The sequence below is a fragment of the Dama dama genome, chromosome 19 (genome assembly GCF_033118175.1).
Source record: "Dama dama isolate Ldn47 chromosome 19, ASM3311817v1, whole genome shotgun sequence".
NCBI classification, from domain to species: Eukaryota; Metazoa; Chordata; class Mammalia; order Artiodactyla; family Cervidae; genus Dama; species Dama dama.
The window spans coordinates 35,960,374-35,987,428 of NC_083699.1; the positions used below are offsets into that span (position 1 = coordinate 35,960,374).

The window sequence follows — 27,055 nt, forward strand, 5'->3', positions numbered from 1 at the left end:
ATCCATGAAAGTAAGTTGTATACTGTTTATCTTATCATTCAATAATAAATAAATATCTTATAATATGAACATTAAATAATTATTTAACCATAAATTTATGATATTGGAAGGATGGGGGATAGGGATGACAGCTCCCTTAATAGGAAATACCCATATGTCATTCCTTGGTGGCTCAGACAGTAAAGAATCTGCCTGCAATGTAGGAGACCTGGGTTCAATCCCTGGATCAGGAAGCTCTCCTGGAGAAGGGAACGGCTACCCACTACTATATTCTTGCCTGGAGAATTCCATGGACAGAGAAACCTGGCTGCAGTCCATCGGGTTGCAAAGAGTCAGACATAACTGAACAACTAACACTTTCACTTTCAAATGGAAAGATAATGTAAATATCAGAATAGGTCAAATAGTTGAAACTGGTTACTTATGGAAAATCAGAACTAAGGAAGGATGGGAGACAGAACTACTGTTGCACTACTAGATTTAAAATATTTAACTTTGTAAATACACTTTTTAGAAAGACAATTGTGTACCTATATTTACATAATTATTTTTAAATGTGTGAATGCCAGCCTCAACACATAATAGCTGAGTGACCTCAGCCAGAAAAAGGAATGAAACTGTTCCACTGGCAGAGATGTGGATAGGCCTAAACTGTCATACAGAGTGAAGTACATCAGAAAGAGAAACACAAATACTGTATAATATCAAGCATATGTAGAATCTAGAAAAATAGTAGATGAACTTATTTACAAAGCAGAAATAGAGACACAGATGTAGAGAACAAACTTATGGATACCAAGGGGGAAAGGAGGTTGGGATGAATTGGAAGATTAGGATTGATACATATACACTACTATGTATTGTATACAACAGATAACTAATTAGAATCTACTGTATAGCAGAGGGAACTCTACTCTATCCTCTGTGAATACCTAAATGGGAAGGAAACCCAAGAAAGAGGGGGTATGTGTATACATATAACTGATTCACTTTGCTGTGCGGCAGAAACTAACACATTGTAAACCAACCAAACTCCAAAAAAAAGTAATAATTCAAAAAAACTGGGGGAACTTCCTTGGTGGTCCAGTGGTTAAGAATTTGCCTTGCAATACAGAGGACGCAAGTTCAATCCCTGGTTGAGGAACTAAGATCCCACAGGCCGAAGAGAAATAAGCCCATGTGACACAGCTAGAGAATCTATGCTCCATAATGAAAGATCCCGCATAACGCAGTGAAGAGCCTATGTGCTGCAACTAAGACCCAATGCAATCAAATAATACATATATTTAAAACATTTTAATTTTGAAAAAACAATAACTGAGTGACCAGTGCTAAATCCTTATCCTCTCCGTGGCTTAACCTCTTCACCTGTAAAATGGGATAACACTCTCTTGCTGGGTTATTATGAAGACTAAAGGATATATGCAAAGTACTTAGCACTCTGTTTGCAGCTTAGAAGGAAACTCAATAAATGGTAGGTAATTTAATTTTTAATAACAGATGGAAAAGAGGACTAAAAATCATGTTTAAAAGGCCTGGACACAAGCCTTCTATATTACCAATATTTACACCTCCAATCACTGGAATATGCACGTCCTCTTATTTCACAAAGGCTTGACTGTATTCATAAAATAAGAAGAGAAAGAAAGTGACAGTTGCAAAGTCTTGACTGTATTCCTAAAGTAGGAAGAGAAAGAAAGTTGCTCTGTCCTGTCCGACTCTTTGCAACCCCATGGACTATGTAGTCCATGGAATTCTCCAGGCCAGAATACTGGAGTGGGTAGCTGTTCCCTTCCCCAGGGGATCTTCCCAACCCAGGGATCAAACCCAGGTCTCCTGCATTGCAGGCGGATTCTTGACCATCTGAGCTGCAAGGGAAGCCCAAGAGTACAGGAGTGGGTAGCCTATCCCTTCTCCAGCAGATCTTCCTGACACAAGAATCAAACCGAGATCTCCTGAATTGCAGGCAGATTCTTTACCAACTGAGCTATCAGGGAAGCCCTTAGGGAGAGAGAGAAGTTGTAATTCTGATATCAGAAACCAAAAACTAGTTAAATGTTTCAAAATTTGGAGATACACTCAATTTTGAAAAAAAAATATTTGCAGAAACAAAAAGACAAAATAATGTCTTTTGGAGCATCTGCTTCAGAAAACAGGGATTTGTGATAACTTTGATTTGCACACAAGTTTAAAATAAAAATGTAATCTTTGCCAACAAAGGTCAGTATAGTCAAAGCTATGGTTTTCCCAGTAGTCATCTACACAACATGAGCACTGGAGCATAAAGAAGGCTATTGTTGTTTAGTCACTCAGTTGTGTCTGATTCTTTGCGACCCCCATGGACTGCAGCAGGCCAGTCTTCCCTGTCCTTCACTATCTCCCAGAGTTTGCTCAAATTTATGTCCATTGAGTCAATGATGCCATCCAACCATCTCATCCTCTGTCGCCTCCTTCTCCTCCTGCCCTCATTCTTTCCCAGCATCAGGTTTTTTGATGGTGGGGCTGAAATTGTGGTGCTGGAGAAGACTACGCAGAGTCCTTTGGACAGCAAGGAGATCAAACCAGTCAATTGTAAAGGAAATCAATCCTGAATATTCATCGGAAGGACTGATGCTGAAGCTCCAATACTTTGACCACCTGTTGGGAAGAGCGGACTCACTGGAAAAGACCCTTTGCCTTGAAAGACTGAAGGCAAAAGGAGAAGAGGGCAGCAGAGGGTAAGATGGTTTGATAGCATCACCAACTCAATGGACATGAATTTGAGCAAACTCCGGGGAGATAGTGGAGGACAAAGTCTGGCATGCTGCAGTCCGTGCAGTCGCAGAGTCGGACATAGCTACTAAACAACAACAACCCAGAATGACACAGGTGCCAGTAACAGATTTACAGAGAAATTTGGTTTCCCTGCCCTGTCTAGCTACAGGGGTTCTAGTCCCTTTCACTTCTCAGGTCCTCATATTTCCCGATTGTATACCAAAGGGTCAAATGAAAAGATCTCTGAGCCTAGTCCCCCAAAATCTAGGGTTCTCCACACTCTTGGTTATGAGCTTTTGCCTTGGGACGTGGCAATAAACACCTGAGTTTCCCACAAGTCTCCTAAGACGTATGTATTTCCTTAACCTATATCTACCTAAAACTGTTTCTGAATCAGCAGCCCTTGGATCGGATCTTGTTAAGCTTCGCACCGGACACCCGAACTGTAGTGGGAAATCCTAGCGGCCGAGCAGCCAGCCCCCGGAATGGGGACTACATCTCCCAGGGTGCCCCGGGACGGGGGAGCCCCCTCGGATTGGCCAGAGGTGCGTGACGCTCAGTGTTTTGGCCGGAGCGGTCACATGTTTCCTTTGTTGTGAGCTGTGGAAGGGCTGGTGGCTCCAGGAGACGCCGGCGCTGGAGAGAGCGCTGCGCCGCCGGCTGCTAAGGGAGCGCGGAGGCCGCTGCTGTTGGCCACTGCTGCTGGCCTCTTCCAGCCTTCGCCGAGAGGTACCCGGGGATGACAGATCCGGGACTGACCGAAAGGCGAGGAACCGGCCAGAGCCGGGGGCGGAGGGGCGGCCCAGGTCACGCCTACGGGGGTGTCTGCCGGAGGGAAGCCAACGGCCGCCGGCCTCTCGAAGCCAGAGGAGGGTCTGAGGAGAGATAGTGGCTGGGACTGCAGGGCCCTTGTCTGGGGCGAGGGGGGGTCTCTGGGAATCTCCTGGGGGTCGTTAGCCCCGTTTCCGTAACGACACTCTGAAAGGCAAGGCACTGAAAGGCTGGCATTACCGCCCCGGAACCGCGACGCTGCTGGCGCGCCCGCCGGGGGCGGGTTGGGAGGGGCATGGCCTCTGGGGCCGGGGGCAGCAGGTGCGGGTCAGTCACCCCGCCTGAGGGACTGGGGGCAGCTGGCGGACAGGGCCGGGGGAGAGGGGTCTCGCATGTTGTCGATGGGCTTCGAACGGAGCGCTGCTCTTCTTTAACCGAAGGAAGCGCGCTAAGAATGCAGAGGTCTAAAATCAAGCTTTCGCGTTTGGTGGGGGCGACAGTTTGTTCCGGACGGGGAGGACTGACGGGGTCAAGGTGGGTCCCAGGGCTGGGGGCCAGAGAAGTCCTATTAAAGCGGTTGCGAAACGTGCTCGGCGCCGTCACCTGACCGTTACCCCCGCCCCCACCGCCCGGGAGCCTTTGTTTACCACTGCTTGCCGCGGGGCCCGCGCCGGGATCCGGGCCCTGGAACGACAGTCCCCCGGGAGCCGAGTCGGGCGGGGGAGCGGGGGAGCCGCTGACGGGAGTCCCCGCCTAACCTCGCCTCCTTCCCCCCACTCCAGGCCTGGGTTTCTTAATTTAGTTCGTAACGGCCCCGCCCCCAGGCTCCGGACTCTCGGGGCAAAGACTGTTAAGGCCGTGAGGATTGGGGCCCTGCGGGTGCTTGAGGGCGGAACGACCGGGCGGCTTCCGCGTGTTTATTGGCCGGTGTCTTGTCGCTGGGTGGACGTGCCCAGGCCGTTATTCCCCGCCCCGCTGAAGGTGATCTGGAGGACACGCGGGAGCGCGCGCTTGCCTCTTCGGCAGCTGAGGCCCGAGCGGAGCCGCTGGCGGCGCGCGCTTCCGCGCCCGAGCCTGCCGGCGCGAGGACCAACTGCCCCGCCATCGCTGGGTGGCCGCCACGGCTTCTGTCTGAGCTTGTAGGCAGTTCTGGGGCCCGCGAAGGACCGGATAATTAACCCTCTTTAACTCGGTCCCCTAGTCCACCCAGATGGTGGAAAGAGCCCTCAGGCGAATTACTGTTTGCCTGTTCTGTAAACTAGGTTTAAATAGCGCTTCCCTAGTGGCTCAGACCGTAAAGAATCCGCCTGCAACGCGGGAGACCTGGATTCGATCCCTGGGTTGGGAAGATCCCCTGGAGAAGGGACTGGCTGCCCACTCCAGTATTCCGGCCTGAGGCCTGGCAGGCTACAGTCCATGGGGGTCGCAGAGTCCGGCACCGCTGAGCGACTTTCACAGCACCCTAACGCCACATTTTAGAGTGCCTCACAGTCAGCCTTAAGGCAGATTGACTCTTCTTCAGTTAATTTTAGTGGAGTTTAATGAGTAATCATTTGCTCTCTTGAACAGCTTTTAAAAATCGTGATATTTGCAGCTAAGACCGTTTAGGCCCACCAGCGAGGTTGGTTTTTGTTAAGTACGGAAAATAGATTAAAAATCTGCCTCCTGTCAACTAAAATGTGAAATTAGAATTCTGTTTTTTTAGTTTTCAATTAGCAATAATCGCGCCTTGGATAAACCTCATTGGCTACCTCACTGCCACTGCGCAAAGCTAGAATTCTGTTTTTTTTAAAAAGATAGCTTTGTGTGGCTGAAGCCTTTCTCTGTTCACCTGAAACTACCGCAACTTCCTGTCAATCGGCTGTACCCCAATACAAAATAAAAAGTTTAAAATCTGAAAAAAAGATAGCTTGATGATATCCTCCCCCACCTCCTCCAGAAAGTGAATTCTTCTGTACTCAGGTTTAGATGAGTTGTTTGCAGAAACAAACATCATAGCTCACTCTTCTATGATGACAGTTATAAAATCTACAAAAACAATTGTTTTAGCCACAGTGTGTTGAAGATGCGGTTTTCCTAATCTGATTTAATAGGATACCAGGGTTTTACCAGATTTTTTTTTCCTATAAATCTGTAGGTATTCACCCAAGAAAGTGCATTTCTGTAGAAGGTAGATTGAGCTCCTTGGGTGAAGAAAGAATTGCATTTGAATAGTTCTCATTGGTTATGCATTCTTAATTTATTTTTAAAATTCAAGTTGGAATGACTACACCAAAAGGAGCAGCCTCTGTGATCCTGAACTGCCTCATCGCTTATGCATTGAAGGCATTTAACATTTCTAAATAAGTACAAGATGCAAACCTCTAACCTTTATAAAAAAAATAAAACCACCACTCATAAGCCTTCTTACCCAGACAAAGCCTGAGACTTAGTCTCTAAACAGGAAGAAGAAATAATATTCTGAGTTGGAGCTTACTATCAGCTTTAATTTAAACTTTCTTGGCTTTTGTCCAAGTTGCTAAAAGTACTTAATGCCTTTTCAAAAAACATTGTTTTAGCTTCCTTGTTTTTTCTGCCATTTACTTAAAACCCGAAGGTCAAGCCTGTGAAAAACAAAAAATACTATTTATTTTACAAAAAATAGTTATTTTTGTATATACTTTTTTCTTACCTAGGAATTTGGGACATCCTTTTTCAATAAATATTTAGGTATGAACTGTATAAAAATGTAAATAAAATATCCTAGTATATCCTCATAAGTGTATGAAATATAAAAGCATATATATTTTATATGATTCTATTTCTGTTTTGACTGAAACAGAGTATATGGCCACTTGACAATTGCTGACATTTTGAAACCTTTATTCTTTCTCCTGTTAAGAACACTAGCTAAGCCAAATTTTTTAAAGTAAAGAGTTTGTCACTCTGCCTAAATTTATCACCTAAGGGCTGCCATTTTTTAGCATTTGGCACATCTTAAAGTCTCCTAAATTGATGTCTAAAAGTCACTAGACTTTGCTCTTTACTCAGTGCTTTCTAAAACGTACTTCTGCAAATCATTTGTATTACCACAAGGTAGATAAAAATCACAGACTTAAAAGTGCTTTTGCACATAGAGCAGCCGTGTAGTAAAAGATTGGATCTCAAACTTATTCAAGTGACAGAGTACCGGGTAGTGTCCTTGCAGATTCAATTAATTCTAATAGAACCAAAAACACTTTTGCTAAAAGAAAACATGACTATGTATCTGTAGGTCTTGAAGATGTTAAAATAAAACAATGCATTAGATACCTAAAGGAAGCATGTTTCTAGCAAGAGAAAACCAAAGACATTTAAGTTTACATGACAAGTAGGTTTGATAGGATAGCTTAATACCAGGTATGATGTCTGATGATCAACAACTTTTTTTCTTCCTTTGGGGGTTTGGGAATATTAGTAGCCAAAAGTTTTAAATGAAGGGAGAAAAACAGTGAATGGAGAAATTCAATTTTTTTGTTGTGTGATTTGAGAGAAGACAGTATTTTTTTTTTCAGTTATAGGACCATAATTGTTTAGTCTGACACACTGTTTAAGCACTCCTAAAATTTTCATCATTGGATACCTCTTATTTCTCTTTATCTCATTAATCAAAGTAATAATGTATTGACTATTTGAGGTTCATGTAAACAAGGGATAATAACTTGGTATCATTCTAGACAAAGAAATGTAAAGCTTTTGTTGGTTTCTAGTATCATATGGTGTGTAAATATGTTACTGGTAGTTTCATAAGAAAAATAGAAATGTTGAAAATAATAGCTTGAAGACTGGACTTTAAATACTGCATTTGTAAAATTTGTTTCGGGAACCACTACTCCAAGAGTAAAGTTTTAAGTTGAAAATTTAAGAGTATAAATTTACAGTTTTTAGAAAGTGGTCATTGAATGGGTCAAATAAATCAGCGTTTGAGAAAATGGGGTGAAAAAACTGCTTGGTTTCAGATAGTTCTATGTTAAATATGGTTTTCTAGTTATTTTTAAATAACAAATTTACATGTTACAGTATTTTTTGGCTTTCCTTCTGTTGAGCTACTGTATATCTTTAAAGATAAACCTTCTATTCATTAGTCTTTTTGCTTACTTTGCTGTGTTGTTCCTCACTTAGGGTTCAGTTTGAGAAAGTGAGAGTAGTGTGGAACATAGCATGTAACTAGTGGTAGCAGTTCATTACCACAGGTTGTTGGGACCATGTTAGTCAAAACTGTTCATACCATGTTAGTCAAAACTGTTGGTTTCCTTTGCCATCTGGAATTTATTAGTCTTTGTAAGCCCCTCACTAATCCATACTATTTTAAGGCTGATAGTAACTTCTTTCTTTGTATAGGGTTCCTGCATTCTAAAGAAAAAATAAGTTTGATTGCAGTACAACTACATTCTAAGATCAGTTCTGATACTATATATATCTCCTTTGGACTTTGTACATTGACCTCCTCTGTCCCCTTCCCTTAACTATTAGGTTGGTAAGTATTACCTAAAAACCCTCCAGAAAATGCTCAGGTGAATTGCCTTGCCCTTCTACTCCTTAAGATATAATTCTAGATTAGATCAGTCATGAGAGAATATATTCCAGTTTGCACTCTAGCAGAAACAATTTGTTTTCTGCAAGAGAAACACTGAGAATTTAAATCTATTTTAGTATCAATCTTTGAGTTCTTGTTAGATTCTAATCTTAGTCTACTCCACAGCATCTAAAATTGGATCTGAATCCGATATTCACCACCCAAGTGCCAGACAGAGGGGTAGGCTCTCTAGAATTGTTTCTTGAATTGACTTGAGTAGGCTCAGCATTTTATTGTCTTCTTGGGGAAAAAAACTTATTTAGCTAAGACTTAACAATTCCGTTTTGACCAAGTTGACATATTCTTTACCAAAGTACACACAAGTTAGACTGACTTCTGCAAATAAGGAAACAAGCAAGGTAACATTCACCTCACAATCAAAGCTTAATCCAGGTATAGAGATGTGTGTTTTTTTATACAGGCAGAAAAAAAAGCAGTAGTTTGTATCTTGGTTTTGGGGATCAACATTTGAATTTGCCTAAGCTTGTTAAGAATTTATGAGTTCTATTTATAAATATCTAGGCCAGAAACCAGAAGTACTTGTATTTAAATACCATTGATATTCTGTGCACAGTTCAAGGTTTCAGTATTTTCTCAGAAGCATTCCTCTCTTTCTTTTCAACATACGCACACAGAGTTGTGCTGAATTGGTTGATTGCTACAGGTACTAGAGTCCATAGGATCAACGAAACAGAAGAAGTATACATTTATATACTGAAAGATATGATAATTTTTGATAAGCATAATGATTCTGTATGGATAATCTAGATAACAATTAAAAACTGAACTGTTTTTTCCTGAATTTCCCAAAATACTTGAGATTTTCTTATTGATTTCATAGTTAGATAAAATACAATGACTGAACTGTTTGCCTTGAGTAATATTTATAAACCAACTCAGAATTATTTAATGACTGCAGACTCAAGTAAAACATTATTATCAGACATTCTTCAAATATCCAATGCTGAGTTACCATAGGATATGTTTCATCATCTCAACTCCACCATTGTTTACTCATCTTTCATTCAAGAAACCTTACTGCAAAATAAAATTGTCAAGAAAGGAATTGGATAAATAAGGAAACTATTTTAGGTATAGAGTAAAATTTTTAATTTGCTTTAAGGAATTGTTATTCAGGATTGGTTTTTTATGCAGAAGTTAACTTCTAGTCACAAATTGAAACCTACTAAACCTTTTTTCAATGTGTTAGTAAATAATGCCAATTAAACATGAAGTAATTACTATCTGACTTATATGCTGCTGTTCTCCATTTACTTTAGGTGTGGAAAAACTGGGGCTTTGATCAAGCAAATGCTGAAAAGGTATTATATTTATAATATTTATAAACTCTTGGCATTGTTATTGGAGAAGGAAATGGCAACCCACTCCAATGTTCTTGCCTGGAGAATCCCAGGGATGGGGGAGCCTGGTGGGCTGCCATCTATGGGGTCACGCAGAGTCAGACATGACTGAAGTGACTTAGCAGCAGCATTGTTATTAGAAAATATAAATCATTTTCCTTTAACCAGAGGTCACTTAGACCACCTCAGTAACAGGGAACAAGATCATATAGGAAGACAGCATCACAGTCATTTTTGTTACCAAATAAATTATCAACACACTCCTTTCTAATCCTTACAGATCTCCTCAGTCCCCCTTCTACAGTTTCTCCAGTCCTAGAGACACTAAAATAAGTTATCGCCATTCATTTTTCTGAAATATAGGCCAAAACCATGTAGTTTTTAAATCTACCTAACAATCTGAAACTAGGTTTACAACATTTATGAGTTCTACAGTTGGACATAAACCCTAAAACACCCTTAACCAGAAGAACCTGTCTTAAAAATCTTCCTTTTAAGTGAGAGTGTAGCTCTAGGAATAAAGCTCCTGAAGAAGATGAGGGAGAGAAAGAAAATGATACTAGCTTTTCTAGACAAATAGTGTGACTTTGGCAGTCAGTCATTGAGAGTCCAATCACTCTTGCATCCACTAAATTATGTAGGTATTATTTTCCATTATTACGTTTCTTTGCGACAAGCATTTTCCTCTTGTTTTGTCCAGAGATGCCTACTTATTTGCTACTTTTTCCTGATGGGAATAACAATGCTTTGATATCTGCTAATTTTTTTAGAAGAATTCAGTCTAATTTTATGTTTAGTTTGCTTATATATTAGTTCACTTATGATAAATCTTAAACCTGTACTACATACTGTATTTTGAAATGTGATTAAACTTGTCTTTACTAGTTAAAATACTTTGTGTAAAATGGGAAAATAAAATCTACTGAATTACACCTGGAAGCCGAAAAGATGCTCTGAAATGTGTCTCATATTCCTAAGACATTCTTGTGCAAATCATTTAGTCTGTCATCATACAAAGAGTTTACATTTAATGGTGTTGTGGACTAGTTCATGGAAAAGTTCTCAGAAAGTCCAGAGAAAGTGAGGCTGCCCAAAGAGTCAGGGAAAAGTTGCTTGAAAGGAAACAGCCCAGATCTATGAGATAGTCTCTTTTCCATACAAAGCAGTAGAGAGATGTCTTGTTGCTGTTGAATGCTTTTAATAACGAGTGATTTTATAGCTGTTCGTGTTTTCTGGTAAAGCAGTGGAAGACCTCTTGGTAGTCATCAATCAAGGAAAATAGCCATGGGAATTAAGAAGCTGAAAATAACATAAAAAGACCTTTAACCCATATAAACTTTTAAGACATTTATTAATACTACTCACTCAATATGCTACCCCAAACTTATCAGATACACATACTTTAAAATACCAAATAATGAATACAAGATACAGTAAAATTATTGGATACAGAAAGCAGAGCATCTTTTCATTTATGTTTCTTTCTTGTCCATTTTAGCCAAAAGGGAAATTCTTAGAACTTGCAGCACATTGTTTTGCATTCTGAACATATTTTCATTTAAACTTTGAGAAAACAAAAATGTATGGAGGCAGAAACCAATTACAAGTGCATTTTGGATCACATGGCAACTTAGAAGTGAAACGAGTAGAAGGAACTGCCTTAAAAATTTAAGCCAATTGATAGCTATAGTCCAGTGCCTCAACCCATCAGTTACCTATTCATAGCATTTCTGAGGGAGACTTGAGATTGTTTTCTTATTAGGGAAAGGGAGCAGGGCATAAATAACATACATTTAAAAAAATACAAAAATACAGTACTATATCATCGTAGTGCAAATTTGGGGGGAAATACAGAAGATAAATCACTTAGCATTTAAACATATGTACCTCCTTTTTTCTATGCCTAGATGTATTGATATAAGTATTTTCTATTAATACAGCATTGAACACCTGAGGTAAATCTTCCCATATAATCTTGATTATTTCCTTACGATAGATTGCTAGAAAGGGACTTAATGGTCAAACAGCATACATATTCTTTTTTTTTTTAGCATACATATTCCTAAAGGCCATTGATAGATATAGCTGAATTTTTCTCTAGCAGCACTATATTAAAATAATAAGTATTTATATTAAGATTTGAATGTACTCAAGTTCTGTGTCTTACAGCATTCTGACTTAGCTCTACCTTCAGTAGATGAAACCCAGTTTGTAAAAGGCAAACAGAAGGTAATATGTTAGTAATTCACAAAGTACGTAGTGTCCTTTCAACTAGGGGGTTTAAGGAATACTGTTGCAAATTGCCCCTAATGTTTTATTGTCTAAATTTTTATCAATCTGTATCAAAATAAGATAGTACTCTATACCCTATATGAAATAGATTATGTAATTTTATTGTAGTGTTTACATCGAAATTAAATTATATAATTGGAGTACTAAAACTTTTTACATATTGAAATGGTTTTTTTTTTTTTCATTTATTTTTATTAGTTGGAGGCTAATTACTTTGCAGTATTGTAGTGGATTTTGTCATACATTGACATGAATCAGCCATGGATTTACATGTATTAATTTTTTTACTTTTAGCCACATAAGGAACATCTGTAACAGTTATTTCTCAACAATTATATAGTCAACTGATGTAACAATGGTACTAATATTGGGACGAAGACTAAACAGAGAGGATCTCGGGGTGCGTGATTCACCAGCAACAAAGCGTAAAGTTTTTGAAATGGACCCTAAATCTCTGACAGGCCGTGAGTTTTTTGACTTCTCTTCAGGATCATCCCATGCTGAAAACATCCTCCAGATATTTAATGAATTCCGAGATAGTCGTTTATTCACAGATGTTATCATTTGTGTGGAAGGAAAAGAATTTCCTTGCCATAGAGCTGTCCTCTCAGCCTGCAGTAGCTACTTCAGAGCTATGTTCTGTAATGACCACAGGGAAAGCCGAGAAATGTTGGTTGAGATCAATGGTATTTTAGCTGAAGCTATGGAATGTTTTTTACAGTATGTTTATACTGGAAAAGTGAAGATCACTACAGAGAATGTACAGTATCTCTTTGAAACATCAAGCCTTTTTCAGATTAGCGTTCTTCGTGATGCATGTGCCAAGTTCTTGGAGGAGCAACTTGATCCTTGTAATTGCTTAGGAATCCAGCGCTTTGCTGATACCCATTCCCTCAAAACACTCTTTACAAAATGCAAGAATTTTGCATTACAGACTTTTGAGGATGTGTCCCAGCATGAAGAATTTCTTGAACTTGACAAAGATGAACTGATTGATTATATTTGTAGTGATGAACTAGTTATTGGCAAGGAGGAGATGGTTTTTGAAGCCGTCATGCGTTGGGTCTATCGCGCTGTTGATCTGAGAAGACCACTCTTACATGAGCTCCTGACTCATGTGAGACTCCCTCTGTTGCATCCCAACTACTTTGTTCAAACAGTTGAGGTGGACCAGTTGATCCAGAATTCTCCTGAGTGCTATCAATTGTTGCATGAAGCAAGACGGTACCACATACTTGGGAATGAAATGATGTCTCCAAGGACTAGACCACGCAGGTAAGATTGATACATATTAACTACAACATAATTTGCAAAAGTTTTTGTTTTTTTAAAATATTTTAAAGCTTCCTGAGTGTAATCTCTATGTAGTCATTTATATGTATCATCTACAAGTGGCTTTATGTAATTTGAGATTTGTTTTGGATTATAACTCATTAGAATGTCTCCCAATGAAGACTAGATTCAACAGCAGCACTTTTCATTATTGTTGTTCTGAGCTATGAGACGGTATTGCAAAGGGTCTTTGCAGCTAGCATGTTTCAGCCTGTATCTTCTAATTTTTCTTAACCTTTATAGGGTACCAAGTTTATTCCACGTTTTTCCTAAAGATCTTTGGATGTTAAGTAACTAAACACTTTGTTAGAGTTTGTTGGACTGCCTCTACTTATAAAAAAACAATTTGTGTATTCACAGACTAACCTTTTTCCTAACAGACAATGTGAAATACAGAGATCAAGTAAGTAAATTGGTGTACATTGAGGGAATTCTTAGATGTAAGATTAAGGTTTCAGATCTTTTCTCATTTCCACAGTTACTATATTTAAAACTATTTGAAAGTGAAAGTGACTCAATAGTGTCCTACTCTTTGCAACCCCATGGACTATACAGCCCATGGAATTCTCCAGGCCAGAATACTGGAGTGGGTAGCCTTTCCCTTCTCCAGGGGATCTTCCCAACCCAGGGATCAAACCCAGGTCTCCCACATTGCAGCAGGATTCTTTATAGCTGAGCCACAAGGGAAGCCTGAGAATACTGGAGTGGGTCGCCTATCCCTTCTCCAGGGGGTCTTCCCAACCCAGGAATCAAACTGGGGTCTCCTGCATTGCAGGAGGATTGTTTGCCAACTGAGCTATCAAGGAAGACCTATTTAAAACACCTGTAGATTCAGTTCTGTTTAGTTGCTCAGTCAAGTTTGACTCTTTGTGACCCCATGAACCACAGCATGCCAGGCCTCCCTCTCCATCACCAATTCCTGGAGTCCACCCAAACCTATGTCCATTGTGTCGGTGATGCCATCTAACCATCTCATCCTCTGTTGTCCCCTTCTCCTGCTGCCCCCAGTCTTTCCCAGCATCAGGGTCTTTTCAAATGAGTCAGCTCTCCACATCAGGTGGCCAAAGTATCGGAGTTTCAGCTTCAACATCAGTCCCTCCAATGAACACCCAGGATAGAAAAATAATCTCTGTGCCTTAAGAATGGAAGGAATAGTATTAAACATTTTACTGTGAATAAGCAAAAATTGGCTGTTGTGAGACATATTATAGTAAAAAATCCTTTAAATATTTTTCTAACAAAGCTGACCTTTTTGGTGTGTGTGATATAAAATACATAACATAAAATTTGCCATCCTAACCATTTTTGTGAAATTCCAGTACTTTGGCCACCTCATGCGAAGAGTTGACTCATTGGAAAAGACCCTGATGCTGGGAGGGATTGGGGGCAGGAGGAGAAGGGGACGACAGAGGATGAGATGGCTGGATGGCATCACCAACTCGATGGGCATGAGTTTGAGTAGACTCCGGGAGTTGGTGATGGACAGGGAGGCCTGGTGTGCTGCGATTCATGGCGTCGCAAAGAGTCGGAGATGACTGAGCGACTGAACTGAACTGAACTGAACCATTTTTGTATTGTTTAATAGTGCTAAACATATTCACATTGTTGTGAAACTGGTGTTTATTTTCCCATACTATCTCCACTTTGTCTATAAATCTATTATAGCATAGCTCTTAAACCATATTTTTAGCATTAATTTTGATTATCAATGTTTTAGAATGTGAATAAAATACAGCATGTTGTGAGATCTCATGTTTTTAATTACAATTCAGCATATTTTGACCTGTCTTTAAATCTACACTAGCTTGGATATAACAAGATTTGATCTGTTACCTCATAAGTAAAATGAGATTTATGATAAACAATGCTTATTTCACAGGTTTTGCTGTTGAAATTATTAAATGCAATAGTCTTAAGGCACTCAGCATAGAAGGTGGTACATAGGAAGTGCTTTAAGAATTATGGGTATAGTGTAGTGTTAGTATGACCTACTTTAAGAAAACTTCCAGTACTTGACAATCTGAACTTTTTTACAAATGGGATACAACATTGAGTAACTATTACTACAAAAATTAATGTATTATTTCTTTGTATATTAGGTTTAGAGTGCATTTTTTTCTTCAAAGTCAGCTGACTTTAGTTAAAAGTAATTATTTTATAAGAAATAAATATAAAATATTTTACTCCTAGTCTTTTAAAAAGAACAAAAAACTATAATTTTATTCTATACAATATACTGATTTTTTTAAAGTTGTTTTCAGGACTGTTAAGAGATTTCAGCTGAGCTTAAGAATGTGAAAGACCAGAGTTCTTAAATGTTTTAATTAGGAAAATGAAACAGTTTTGGGGCTGTCCCAAAACTTTTCTGGACAAACTGTATCTCTCTAAGGGGAGAGGCGTGTATTTTTCCAAACAGAATCCCCTGTGGCAGACAGAATGGTTTGGGTTCAAACATAGTTAATAGTACCTATACCCAATATCCAATACTTGGAATAGGATTAGAATAGGGACCAAAGAATATGTGCTATAGAATCAAAATTATTTATATTAAAATTACTTATAAAGATATGACCAGAATGAAATCAGAGTGCAGCCTAAAGGTAATTAGAATCATATTATAATTAGAGAATTTTCTGATTTTCTTAGTTATTCAATTTACAAAAATACAATTTTACATCCTATTTTTAAGGGAACCAATCCATTTCGTGCCGTGAAACACATCTGTATATATAGGATTATGATACCACTTTTCTCTAGGAGACTAGTAGAAAAAAAAAATCAAGCTGTAGTTATATTGAATTTTCAAACTGTTATAATAGCAGATACTTATTTTATCTAAATTTTATATTTTATGAATTACCTGAGAACTCCAAAAAGGAATGCTTTATTGTACAACTCTGCTATCACCTGTCATTTATATTCTGTCCTCCACTTATCTGTTACTACTAATCACTGGGAATTTCCTTATCTGAGCAATATGTATTCTTTGTAGAGGTTTTCATCTTTCTGAGAAACTACAAACTACTTTGTAAGAGAAGTGACATCTCCACTCTTCAACTACAGCTCATTCTGACTTCTCCAGTCACTCTACTGAAACTCCTCTCAGTCAGGTCATCTATTTGTTCTTTGTTAGCCTCTTCAGTCTTTATTCACCTTGATCTCTCTTTCAGATCTGACATTTTTAATTGCTTAAATCCTTCTTAAAACTCTCTCTTGATAGCTTCAGGAGTACAATTTCCCTCATGGTCCTTTTCTTCAGTACTCTGTTTTCAGTTTGATAGTTCTTTGTCTATTGTTTGAAATGTTGATATTCTCTTGGTTCACATCTTGTTGTCTTGCCTTGATAGTTTCCTCGATGATCACATCTATTCTCATGGTTTTGATTAACATGCTTACTATTGACTATGAAAACTATATCTCCACCCTAGGCTTTTTCATTCATTTATTCCATCATTCAGCCAATGTTTTTTAAAAAATAATATGTATAGTTATACATATATATATTTGAAGATGCATCTTTAAAACACTAACATAGGCAAAATAAATCTCACAGTTAAAAATAATTCTTTCATAATATTTAATATCCAGCCTCTATTCATGTTTCCCCAGTCTTTTCCGAGCTGTTCTTTAATGAACCTGAATCCAGTCCAGGACTAGTACAGGATCATTGCATCTGTTTATTTTCATGAAGTCTCTTATTCCAAAGCAGTTTTTTTAATGAATCTTAACTTGTTCATGGGCAAGTTGTCCAGAAAAATACTCCACGATGTGTATTAGTCTGGTCACTTCTTTGTGATATCACTTAGCTGCATTTAGCTGTTTCCTGGAAACTGAAAGTTAGCTTCAGCTCAGTGGTGAATAGTTAAATACTTTTTTGCTAGAATTCATTCTAGGTAATATATGTATCACATTGCATCACATTAGGAGAAAGCATAACTGGTTGTTCTACCATTAGTGATATAAAGATTAGCTCTTGACTAGGGCGATGACAGTCCAAACCCACCGCTGTATAGTTAGGTTATACTCTCATAGCATCCAGTATCTCTTTAGTGTTTATCGTGTGCCAGGTATTCTCCAGAGCTCAAGCCATACTGGATAGTGACACCTGTATATACCCATGTGTCTCTTAAATGACAGAGAAAACCCCAAGATACCTTGTATTAAAAACAGTGTGAAAAAAAATTAAAGAAAAAAAGTGTGATGGCAATTTTCTAGAAAGAGGATATAGGACATAAGACCATAAAAGCTTTGCTAATCATTATTTCCAGTTGTAAACCCTGGGTCCATAAAGAAAAAGTAGTGGAGACCTATCACAGAAGTAAAAAGCTTAGGAATAGTTGTTTTTATTAATATATGTTATGCAAATTTTAATTTCTATACTAAGGTGTAATAGGTTTTTAATAAACACCTAGGGCAAGCTTCATTATGCGTTAAGGGTACTGGCTTCAGAATCAGAGAGACCTGAACTACAACCTACCTCTGCATAAGTAGTTAATTCTGTGACATTGGGCAAAGCACTTTAACTTCTCTATGTGTTAGCTTCCTCGTCTGTAAATAAGCATAATACCATCTACCCTGTAAGATTGTTGTGAGGATTAGAACTACTGTGTGAAAAATGCATAACCTAGTGTTGGACACAAAAATGCTTAATAAAAATTATTGCTAGTTTCATGAATAATCAAAATATATTTAAAATTTGCACTGTACTTTTACAGAATAGGAAATATAGTTTGAGAGACATAAATGCTTGCTATCAGGTGGTTTAAGTATAAATTGTTCATATCTACAGAAAAAATCTGCAGTGCTCCATTAAACAATAGAGATAGCTGTGATCTAATAAGTTCATCATTTTGAGTTTAATTGGTTAATTAAGTACTTGTTTCTTCTAATACTTCCTACTACTATTGTCTAGTAAGCAGTTACTATATAATGAAAATAGGAACCTATTGCCATAATGAGGACAGGGTTCAAGTTCTCATTGAATAAATCAACGAGAAGACCAAGGTTAAGTTTTTTTTAAAGAAATAATATTTTAGAAGTCAATGTTCTGAGTTTCTGTTTCAGTTTCTCGTAAGTGATAATCATCTATATTGGATTCATGGTCTACCATTTTTATACATGTTAGTTCATTGTTATTTTGAATGCATTTTTATATTAAAGTACTGTGTAATGTCTAAGTCTCCCTCTACCTGACCCTTGATATATCAGTATATATATAACCCTTTCATCCCCAAAGGGTTACCAGTTTTTTTCACTCTTTTTAGAAATATTCTTTGTATACAGAAGTGTCTGTGTGTGTGTGTCTGTGTGTACACGTGTCCCTACTATTTTTTATACAGATGGTAGTATACCTTATTTTTATCTCCTAAAAATATCGTGGAGTTTCTTCTATAGCACATATAGGTCTTCATTCCTTTTTTTTTTAACTCTTCATTATGGAAAATTTCAAATTCACTCTTTTTTAAGAGTTGTATTGTATCACATTTATGGATACCATAAACTATTTAATCCATCTCTTAATGATGTACATTTAAGTTGTTTCTAGATTTTTTTCATTGCAAACAGTGCTCAGTGAATATTCTTATACATATGTCTGATAAATGATAGCATAAATTACTTGAAGTGAAATCACTCAGTCATAAGATATGTGCATTTTTAAAACTTTGCAAGATATTGTAAAAATTGACTTCCAATTTCTACTTTTCCAAAAATATGAAAATCCCTATTTCTTTACTCCTTTCCTTTATTTTAATAGTTTTTGTAAATGTTTGCTACTCTGGAAAAGTGAAAATTTGTATCCCATAATTTTTTTTGCTCAAACTTTAAACTTTATTTTGTATTGGGGTACAGTTGATTAACAGTGTTGTTAATTGTTAATTATTGTTTATTCTAATACTTCCTACTACTCTTGTCTAATAATTAGTTACTAAATAATGAACATTGGGTTGGATGTATTCTTTCAGATCATGTTTTTCTCTGGATATATGCCCAGGAGTGGGATTGCAGGGTCATATGGTAGCTCTATTTTTAGTTTTTTAAGGAACCTCCATACTGTTTTCCATAGTGGCTGTACCAATTTACATTTCCGCCAACAGTGTAGGAGGGTTCCCTTCTCTGCAGACCCTCTCCAGCATTTCTTATTTGTATTTTTTGAGGATAGCCATTCTGCCAGTGTGAGGTGATACCTCACTGTAGTTTTTATTTGCATTTGTCTAATAATGAGCATGTATCCCACAATCTTGACTTAAATTTCTTTAATGTGAAAGTTTGAGGTTTTCCAAGTTTGGAAACCATTTATAGGTTGTTTTTTCCTCCACTTCATTGAACTCTAGTGTATCAGAATTTTGATTGCAAGTGATTGAAACCAGCATTAGCATAGAAGGGAGACAGACGTATTAAAAGGGTATGAGAAGTGATTATCTTGTAGAACCTAAGGGTAGAAGTTCAACAGGACTTAGAAGAAGACTGGAACAGGCTACTGAAAATCCATCAGAAATCTAGCCATGCCCTCTCTCCCTCTTGCCTCTGCTTTTCTCTGCATATTTGCATCATTCTCTCTCACTAGTCTGGTTGAATATGACCGTTCATGGGGTTTGGTTTCTATATTACAAGGTCAGTCCAGAGACACTGAATGTCTCCCTCTCATGTAGAAAGATAATCTCTGATACAGACAGCCTTCTCTGGAGAGTTACCTGTGGCCTTGGAGTAGGAGGAACATGTAGCAGAAAATTGGTAGCTGAAATTCTTGTCCCATATGTAAGAGCAGACAGTCTGATAGTGGCTATTAATAGTAAGGTGTGGGTTTTCTCCTTTGTTCTTTCTTGAGGCCTGAGTAAGGGGTGGAGTAATTTGTGTTCATTGGAGACAACAAAAAATAACATCCATGTTTCTGCCTAGGAGGTAACACTGTAGCATTCGGCTTTATTCTTTCCTTTTATTCTCTAAGAATTTATTATTTATTTTACAAAGTTGTAATCTATTTCTTATCATAGTCTGCTGTTATCATTTAATATATGGTGATTGCAGCCATGAAATTAAAAGACGCTTACTCCTTGGAAGGAAAGTTATGACCAACCTAGATAGCATATTAAAAAGCAGAAACATTACTTTGCCAACAAAGGTCCATCTAGTCAAGGCTGTGGTTTTTCCAGTGGTCATGTATGGATGTGAGAGTTGGATTGTGAAGAAAGCTGAGTGCCAAAAAATTGATGCTTTTGAACTGTGGTATTGGAGAAGACTCTTGAGAGTCCCTTGGACTGCAAGGAGATCCAACCGGTCCATCCTAAAGGAGATCAGTTCTGGGTGTTCATTGGAAGGACTGATGCCAAAGCTGAAACTCCAGTACTCTGGCCACCTGATGCGAAGAGCTGACTCATTGGAGAAGACCCTGATGCTGGGAGGGATTGGGGGTGGGAGGAGAAGGGGACGACAGAGGATGAGATGGCTGGATGGCATCGCCGACTTGATGGACATGAGTTTGAGTAGACTCCGGGAGTTGGTGATGGACAGGGAGGCCTGGTGTGCTGCGATTCATGGGGTCGCAAAGAGTCGGACACGACTGAGCAACTGAACTGAACTGAAACATATTTTCATGACATGAAATCTACAGTACCATAACCATTTTTAAACCACCCACATTTAAACTCTTCCTGATTTTTTACCAGTGAGATAAATATCTTTGTGACTATATAAGCATACCTGTAATTAGTTCCTGATAATAAATTCTTAGATAATTGCTTATTTTTAAAAGTAAATATTTGAATCTTTCAATTGGTACAACTATTTCTTTATAGAACCCATTTTGCCTTTTCCAGTTTCAGGTGGAAAGCCTTACCACACAAGTTGAAACTGTCCTTACTAAGTTTAGAAAGCCGTATGGTTTATGACTGTCATCCTCTTTACAGGATCATTTATATACATTTATATTGATGAACCATACCCAGTGATCCCTCTAGGCTCAGGAACTTTTGTTATTTGGATACAGTAAGATCAGACTATCAGGAGCAGACTTAACGTTAATTATGAGGGGCTGATTAATTCATTTATCTTTTAGTTTATATATATTTATTTGCAATAAGAAATGGAACTGTCAGCTGTTCCAAAAAATGGAATTGTTCAAATGGAACTGTCAAAAGGTATTTTAAGTCAACGCATCCAGCATATTCTCTTACCATGGGCAACTTACCAGTTGGGAAGCCAACATTTTCAAAGGTTGTTTGGAATCAAGACAAAAAGAGCTAGTAGACCTTTAGAACCAGACTCTTCCCAGCTAGTATAGTTTGAGGAATCTCACCCACCATAAAATATTCTTACCAAAGAACCAGTAATGTTCAAGTTAGCTTAGCTAAGCTTCTCCTTTCCTTTAGACAAGTTACTTGACACAGAAAATGTTTGCCTCTGTGGTTATTACTTACTCTTTCATTCATTTGGTCATTCATTTACTTATTGTATATAGGGCTGATCAATCCCCTCTTTTGATATATAGTTAATACATTGAGTTTAGTACTGTCGTATGCTCCACACTAAAGAGTCACGTGGTCTCTTGAGGGCTTAAAGTCTCATATCTCTATTTGAATTCATTATTTTGGTGCAATTACCTGGTATTCAGGCATTTTTGAGTCTTGGAATAGACTGTGTCACTAATCTCTCTCCCTTCTTCCTTCCAGCTTCCCACTATATGGAAACATTTCCTTTTGTGTTTTCTAAATGTATTCAGTCATTTTTCTTATTACCAAGGATCACCTTTAGACCCCTTTTTGTTGATGAAAATTAATTTGGCAGTTCATCTGTCTCTGGCATGTTTGCATTGACAATAAGAAGGTCTGTTATTTTGGCCAGCAAGTCCTTCTGAGGTTCTTAACTGAACCTGGCAATTACTATACATTTTGTTCATATGGTTTAGAATATTTTGAGAATTTATAATTCTTTTACCTTTCACATAAATCAAAGAATGTGATCTTTTAATTTGACCTTTTCTCAAGTTTATGATTAAAGAGTATGATGACTTCTTAAAAAATATTTACCATTGTAGAAAAAGAATAATTTTCTTGTCGCACTTTCCTAGGAACAAGTGGTGAGACTTAATACTCAAGTCTCAATACTGCTTAATACTTAAGCAGTGAATATTTGCTAGTTTGTTACAGCAGAAAAGGAGAATTTTCACTTTAAAAGATTAATAAAATAAAGTAACACTCTCTAAAAAATAGATTGCATGGGTATCTAGAATTTTATTTATCCTATACTATCATCTTGGCTGCTTTTTTATTCTCGTCACCATTATCAGCAGCAGCAACTCATTTCCTTTAAGGCAATCTTCTTCCTGTCTAAGATAAGTATTTTTCCAAGCTCAAGAAATAAAAATAGCTATTATATTGAGTTAACAGTCTCTAATGAGAACACCAGACTTGTCTCAAATTAAGTTAAAAGCCATTAGGTTGCAAATGAGACCTTCAGTTAGGCAAAACTACTAGTTTGCTGATCCTTTCAGATAAATACACACAGTCACTGAAATAATCCTTTATTTAGTAAGACTAAATGTTTTAGCCATTAGCTTTTTGTGCTGTTTTCTCTTCTTGTCCCAAGGTGCAAAACAGACAATGTATGTTTATTGGGCTAAGAAGTCTTGGAAGACCAAGCAAATTCAAGAAAAGGGAAAGTATAAAACAAGTAAAATGCTATATGTGCATGCTCAGTCTCTTCAGTCATGTCGGACTCTTTGCGACCCTATGGACTGTAGCCCTCCAGGCTCCTCTGTCCATGGGATTCTCCAGGCAAGAATACTAGAGTGGATTGACATGCCCTCCTCTGGGGGATATTTCCAGCCCTGGGATTGAACCCATGTCTCTTATATCTCCTGCATTGGTAGGCGGGTTCTTTGCCACTAGTGCCACCTGAGAAATCCAAAGAAAGTATAAAACAAAATTCTATCAAAGTTACCTTAATTTTGTATTAAAACTATTAGGAGTGACTCAACCCCAGTAACAATATTTAGCAGTTTTTGTTTTGCTCAAACAATAGGTAAGACTTTGAGGATTATCACATGGGTTTGTCTTAGAAGTATTTTAAGTAAGATTTAAGGAAATAATACTAATATGGAAAGAAGGATAAATTGGTCATTAGTTATACTACTAAGTGACTGGTGCTATCTACTATTTACTTTTAATATTTTCATTTTGGAATTATTTGGAAAATAGTAAATATTATTGACAGTATTTGAGTCCTTCTGATAATATTTTACTATATACTAGATTAGGGTTATATTATTTGCTGGGTTCTTAAAATAATTTTTATTGCATCTGTGGACAGAATTCTTTTCTATGATATTTATTTCTGATTTTATAATGGAAAAAGTATGCCTGGCATGGACTGACTAGGTGAATGTTAGTTGAAATAACTGCAAGTAAGTATAGCTAGAATATAGCAGCTCTATCAAAGGGATATACCAATGCTGCTTAATTCTGTTTTTTTTCCTAGTGAAATTGTAAAACATCACACTGACTAAAACTACTAATAAGTGTTTTAACCTGATCTTTTTTCCTTTCATGTAAGTAAGAGAAGAGGGATTGTAAACATTTTTGTTTGTGAGATTTAACATTGTAGCAGCCATGAAATGTAATTACCAGACTTTTTATTTCCATGAGCCTTATGAACAAAAAGAAAAAGCTTGGCTAGTTTTTCCTGTCTCTATCTTAAGTTTAAACTACAAAGTAAAAGAAGCTTGTAATTAACGTAAACCTCAGGATTCCCTTAGTGCACTTAAAAGTTGTCTTTTCCACTCTAAAAGTAGCCCATGCTCATTACTGTTTTGAAAATTTGTGTTGATATAAAGGAGGAAGCCACACAATCCAGAGAAAACCATTATTAGCACTTTGCTGTGATCTCTCCAGACACATTAATTACATAGTATTGATCAGACTTTCTGTACAATTTTTCATCTTGCCTTTTTCCTGTAGCATTCTTTATTATAAACTCTGTTAACATCTTTGGAGACCACCCAGCCTTTTGAGTTGGATTACCTTACTTTACTTAAGCTTAAAAATAATATTTTTAGGGAATTCCTGGCAGTCCAGTGGTTAGGACTCTGCACTTTGACGGCTGAGGGCATGGATTCAATCCCTGGTCAGGGAACTAAGATTCTGAAAGCCGTGTAGTGTGGTAAAAAAAAAAAAAATTATTTTTCAAAATGATATCTGAACAAATACATGTATTCCTCTAAAGGATACTTAAATTGTTCTGTGAATTTGTCTTTTTAGAACTAGCAATCTGATGAAAAAGCACCATTTTCCTGCACTTACAAAAGTGCATTGTCTTATCTTGTGTGGTTATGCTTATCTGAATTGCTGTTAAAATCCCATTTGAAAGTATTACCAGGGTTCCAGTTGAGTTAGGTATAATCTTTGGACTGCTTTTCAACTTTTAAGGTAAAACTCATAGAAAAAATACCCATCTTTTCATAGAAGTTTTCTGTGAAAAGATTATGTTACTAAACCCCTTATAAATGTTCTCAGAGTAAATAATTGGTAGCACATACTGGTTGGCACATACTCAGAAAATAAACTTAACTCTTTATAATAATGTTCCACTTTTTTTTATGACAACAGTATGCTTTTAGGAATTTAAACAATCAAATGTGTTTTATTATTTATGCATCTTTATAATAATTATTTTAGGTCAACTGGCTTTTCTGAGGTGATAGTTGTCGTTGGAGGCTGTGAACGAGTTGGAGGATTTAATCTTCCATACACTGAGTGTTACGACCCTGTGACAGGAGAGTGGAAGTCTTTGGCTAAACTTCCCGAATTTACCAAATCAGAGTATGCAGTCTGTGCTCTAAGGAATGACATTCTTGTTTCAGGTAATAAAGAATTATTACGTAGCTACTTTTAATTTAATCACAGCTTGGCCATTTTAAACCATGACAGTGTCTCAAAAAAAAAGAGTGAAAGTAGAGATGCCCACTTTAATCAGATCATATTATACAACAAATAAAACTGAAACTGGCTTATTGTTCTTAAAAATAGGCACAAGATAATTTAGAATGACTTAAAAAAGATTCACCAGAAAATGTCTTTAACCATATCATATTTTTTTCAATTTATGTTATTAATTTCTACTGAACAACAAAGTGATTCAGTTATACATGTATATTATTTTTCATATTCTTTTCCATTATAATTTATCATAGGATATTGACTATAGTATCCTGCACTGTACAGTAGGCCATATTATGTTTTAAATTCTCTCAAATGCATATAGAATATGTACAGTTTTTATAACTTGTTTAAGGAACACAGTAAAGTATATAAAGTAAAGAGTACTCAGAGTTAAGCATCTCTCATCCACCCATGTTTTCTGAAATTCTCCCCAAAGTTTATTCTCCCCAAAGTAGAATTGTAAAATTCTGCTATTCTACATTAAAATTAGAATAGTAAGATTCATATCATGCATTTTATTATTTGGGGCATGTAGTGATTATTTATCAAAATAACAATGGACAAGGTTAAATCTGCTCTGTGATATATTTCCATTTGAAGTTTTAAGAGGGTCTTTGTTTCATTTATTGAACTGAATCCTCAAATTCTTGGCCTGGGTAAATATTTCAGTGTTTTCATTATTTATGCCTTTGGCATAGATCCCTCGGTGATATACTTGTTAGTGTGTGTGCAATGTTTTGCATTTATAGGTGGAAGAATCAATGGACGTGATGTCTGGATTTATAACTCACAGTTAAACATTTGGATCAGAGTTGCTTCTCTAAATAAAGGCAGATGGCGTCACAAAATGGCTGTCCTCCTTGGTAAAGTAAGAGAAACCACTTTTTGTTATTATTGCTGGTACCTTTCCAGAATAAATACCACAGATGAATCCTTCATTTTACTCACCCTCTGGGTATTTTGGACTCAGCTTATATTTCCTTTCATTTCTAACCTCAGTACATAAAATGAAGATATAAACAATTTGACACTGTACTTTTGAATGGATATTTTGTTCTCCCAACTTGGAATTCGTAGCAGTGCAGCACATTTCTTTTCTCATGCACCATTGGTTTCTAAATGCCTGAGAAGCACTGGAAAATAAAGGAGTACATTAAGTACAAAAACAGGCTAGTGTCTAATCCAAGCAGTCTTTTTTCCTTTTACTGACTTTGGCATTCAGGCCAAGATACATTTATCTAGAGTCATATTATTTTATCTTTATTATTTGTACAAGTAAGGACAAAGCAAATAAGTGTTAAGATAAACTCACCAGCTTATTTTAAAGCAAACTTACTACTGACTGCAGCTAATAAATATAAAAAACATATAATCTGATTCTGGACCATTCACTGTCCTTAGGAACTTGAGAATCACCAGTAGACTAGTGGCAACTACAACCAGTTTTTTCAAGTTAAATTAATATAAAAAGCTGTTACACAAAGCAGATAAAAATACAGCTGTGTACCAAGGGCTCACTTGGATTCTTTTCCTGCCTCCATCTCTATCAGCTCCTCCAAAGCCACTTCAGATTGCTGAGCAGTCTAAGCAAAACCAACATACTTGGCTTGCATGTTTTTTTTTGAAGTGTGGTTGATTTACAGTATTGTGTTAATTTCAAGTATATAGCACAGTGATTTATGCTTTAGGGGTTTATTTGTTTGCTGATTATATTCCATTATAGGTTATCACAAGAAACTGAATATATCACACATACCTTTTTTATTGGTCCCCTATTACCCTCTACTAAAATGATTGCTACCTCTTAAGCCCTCTCATGAAGGCATTTTAGAGCCACCAATGAGAAAGCAGAACTGCTCTAGTTGGAACAGAGATGATGCCAGGAACCCTTCCCACTCAGCCACCTATCAGTTCTCATTCCTTCCCTCTTATCTCCCCACAAAAGCTTCTTAAAAACTGTGTAGTGCAGAGCTTCTCAAAGTGCAGTTTGAAAGCTACTGTTAATTCCTAACGTACTG

General features: G+C 37.3%; 1 protein-coding gene and 1 non-coding gene across 6 annotated transcripts in view; one reads left to right on the top strand and one right to left on the bottom strand.

Annotated features, from left to right (window-relative positions):
- The first annotated feature begins 3,328 nt into the window (after nt 1-3,328).
- Nucleotides 3,329-27,055, top strand: part of KLHL24 (kelch like family member 24) — a 38,166-nt gene continuing 14,439 nt past the window's right edge. Inside the window, exons 1-6 of one of the 5 annotated variants that reach the window (XM_061166676.1) lie at nt 3,352-3,483; nt 7,885-8,020; nt 9,400-9,441; nt 12,067-13,047; nt 24,774-24,958; nt 25,787-25,905. In XM_061166676.1, the coding sequence (XP_061022659.1) occupies nt 12,128-13,047; nt 24,774-24,958; nt 25,787-25,905 (1,224 nt within the window). In that variant the 5' untranslated portion in view covers nt 3,352-3,483; nt 7,885-8,020; nt 9,400-9,441; nt 12,067-12,127. Of the gene's footprint in view, nt 3,520-7,884; nt 8,021-9,399; nt 9,442-12,066; nt 13,048-24,773; nt 24,959-25,786; nt 25,906-27,055 lie in introns of all 5 variants that reach the window. The other 4 variants (XM_061166678.1, XM_061166674.1, XM_061166675.1 and 1 more) reach the window with 4 other exon arrangements.
- Nucleotides 5,152-5,298, bottom strand: LOC133074340 (U4 spliceosomal RNA). Its single transcript, XR_009697175.1, has one exon. It is a non-coding gene; the product is annotated as a U4 spliceosomal RNA (small nuclear RNA).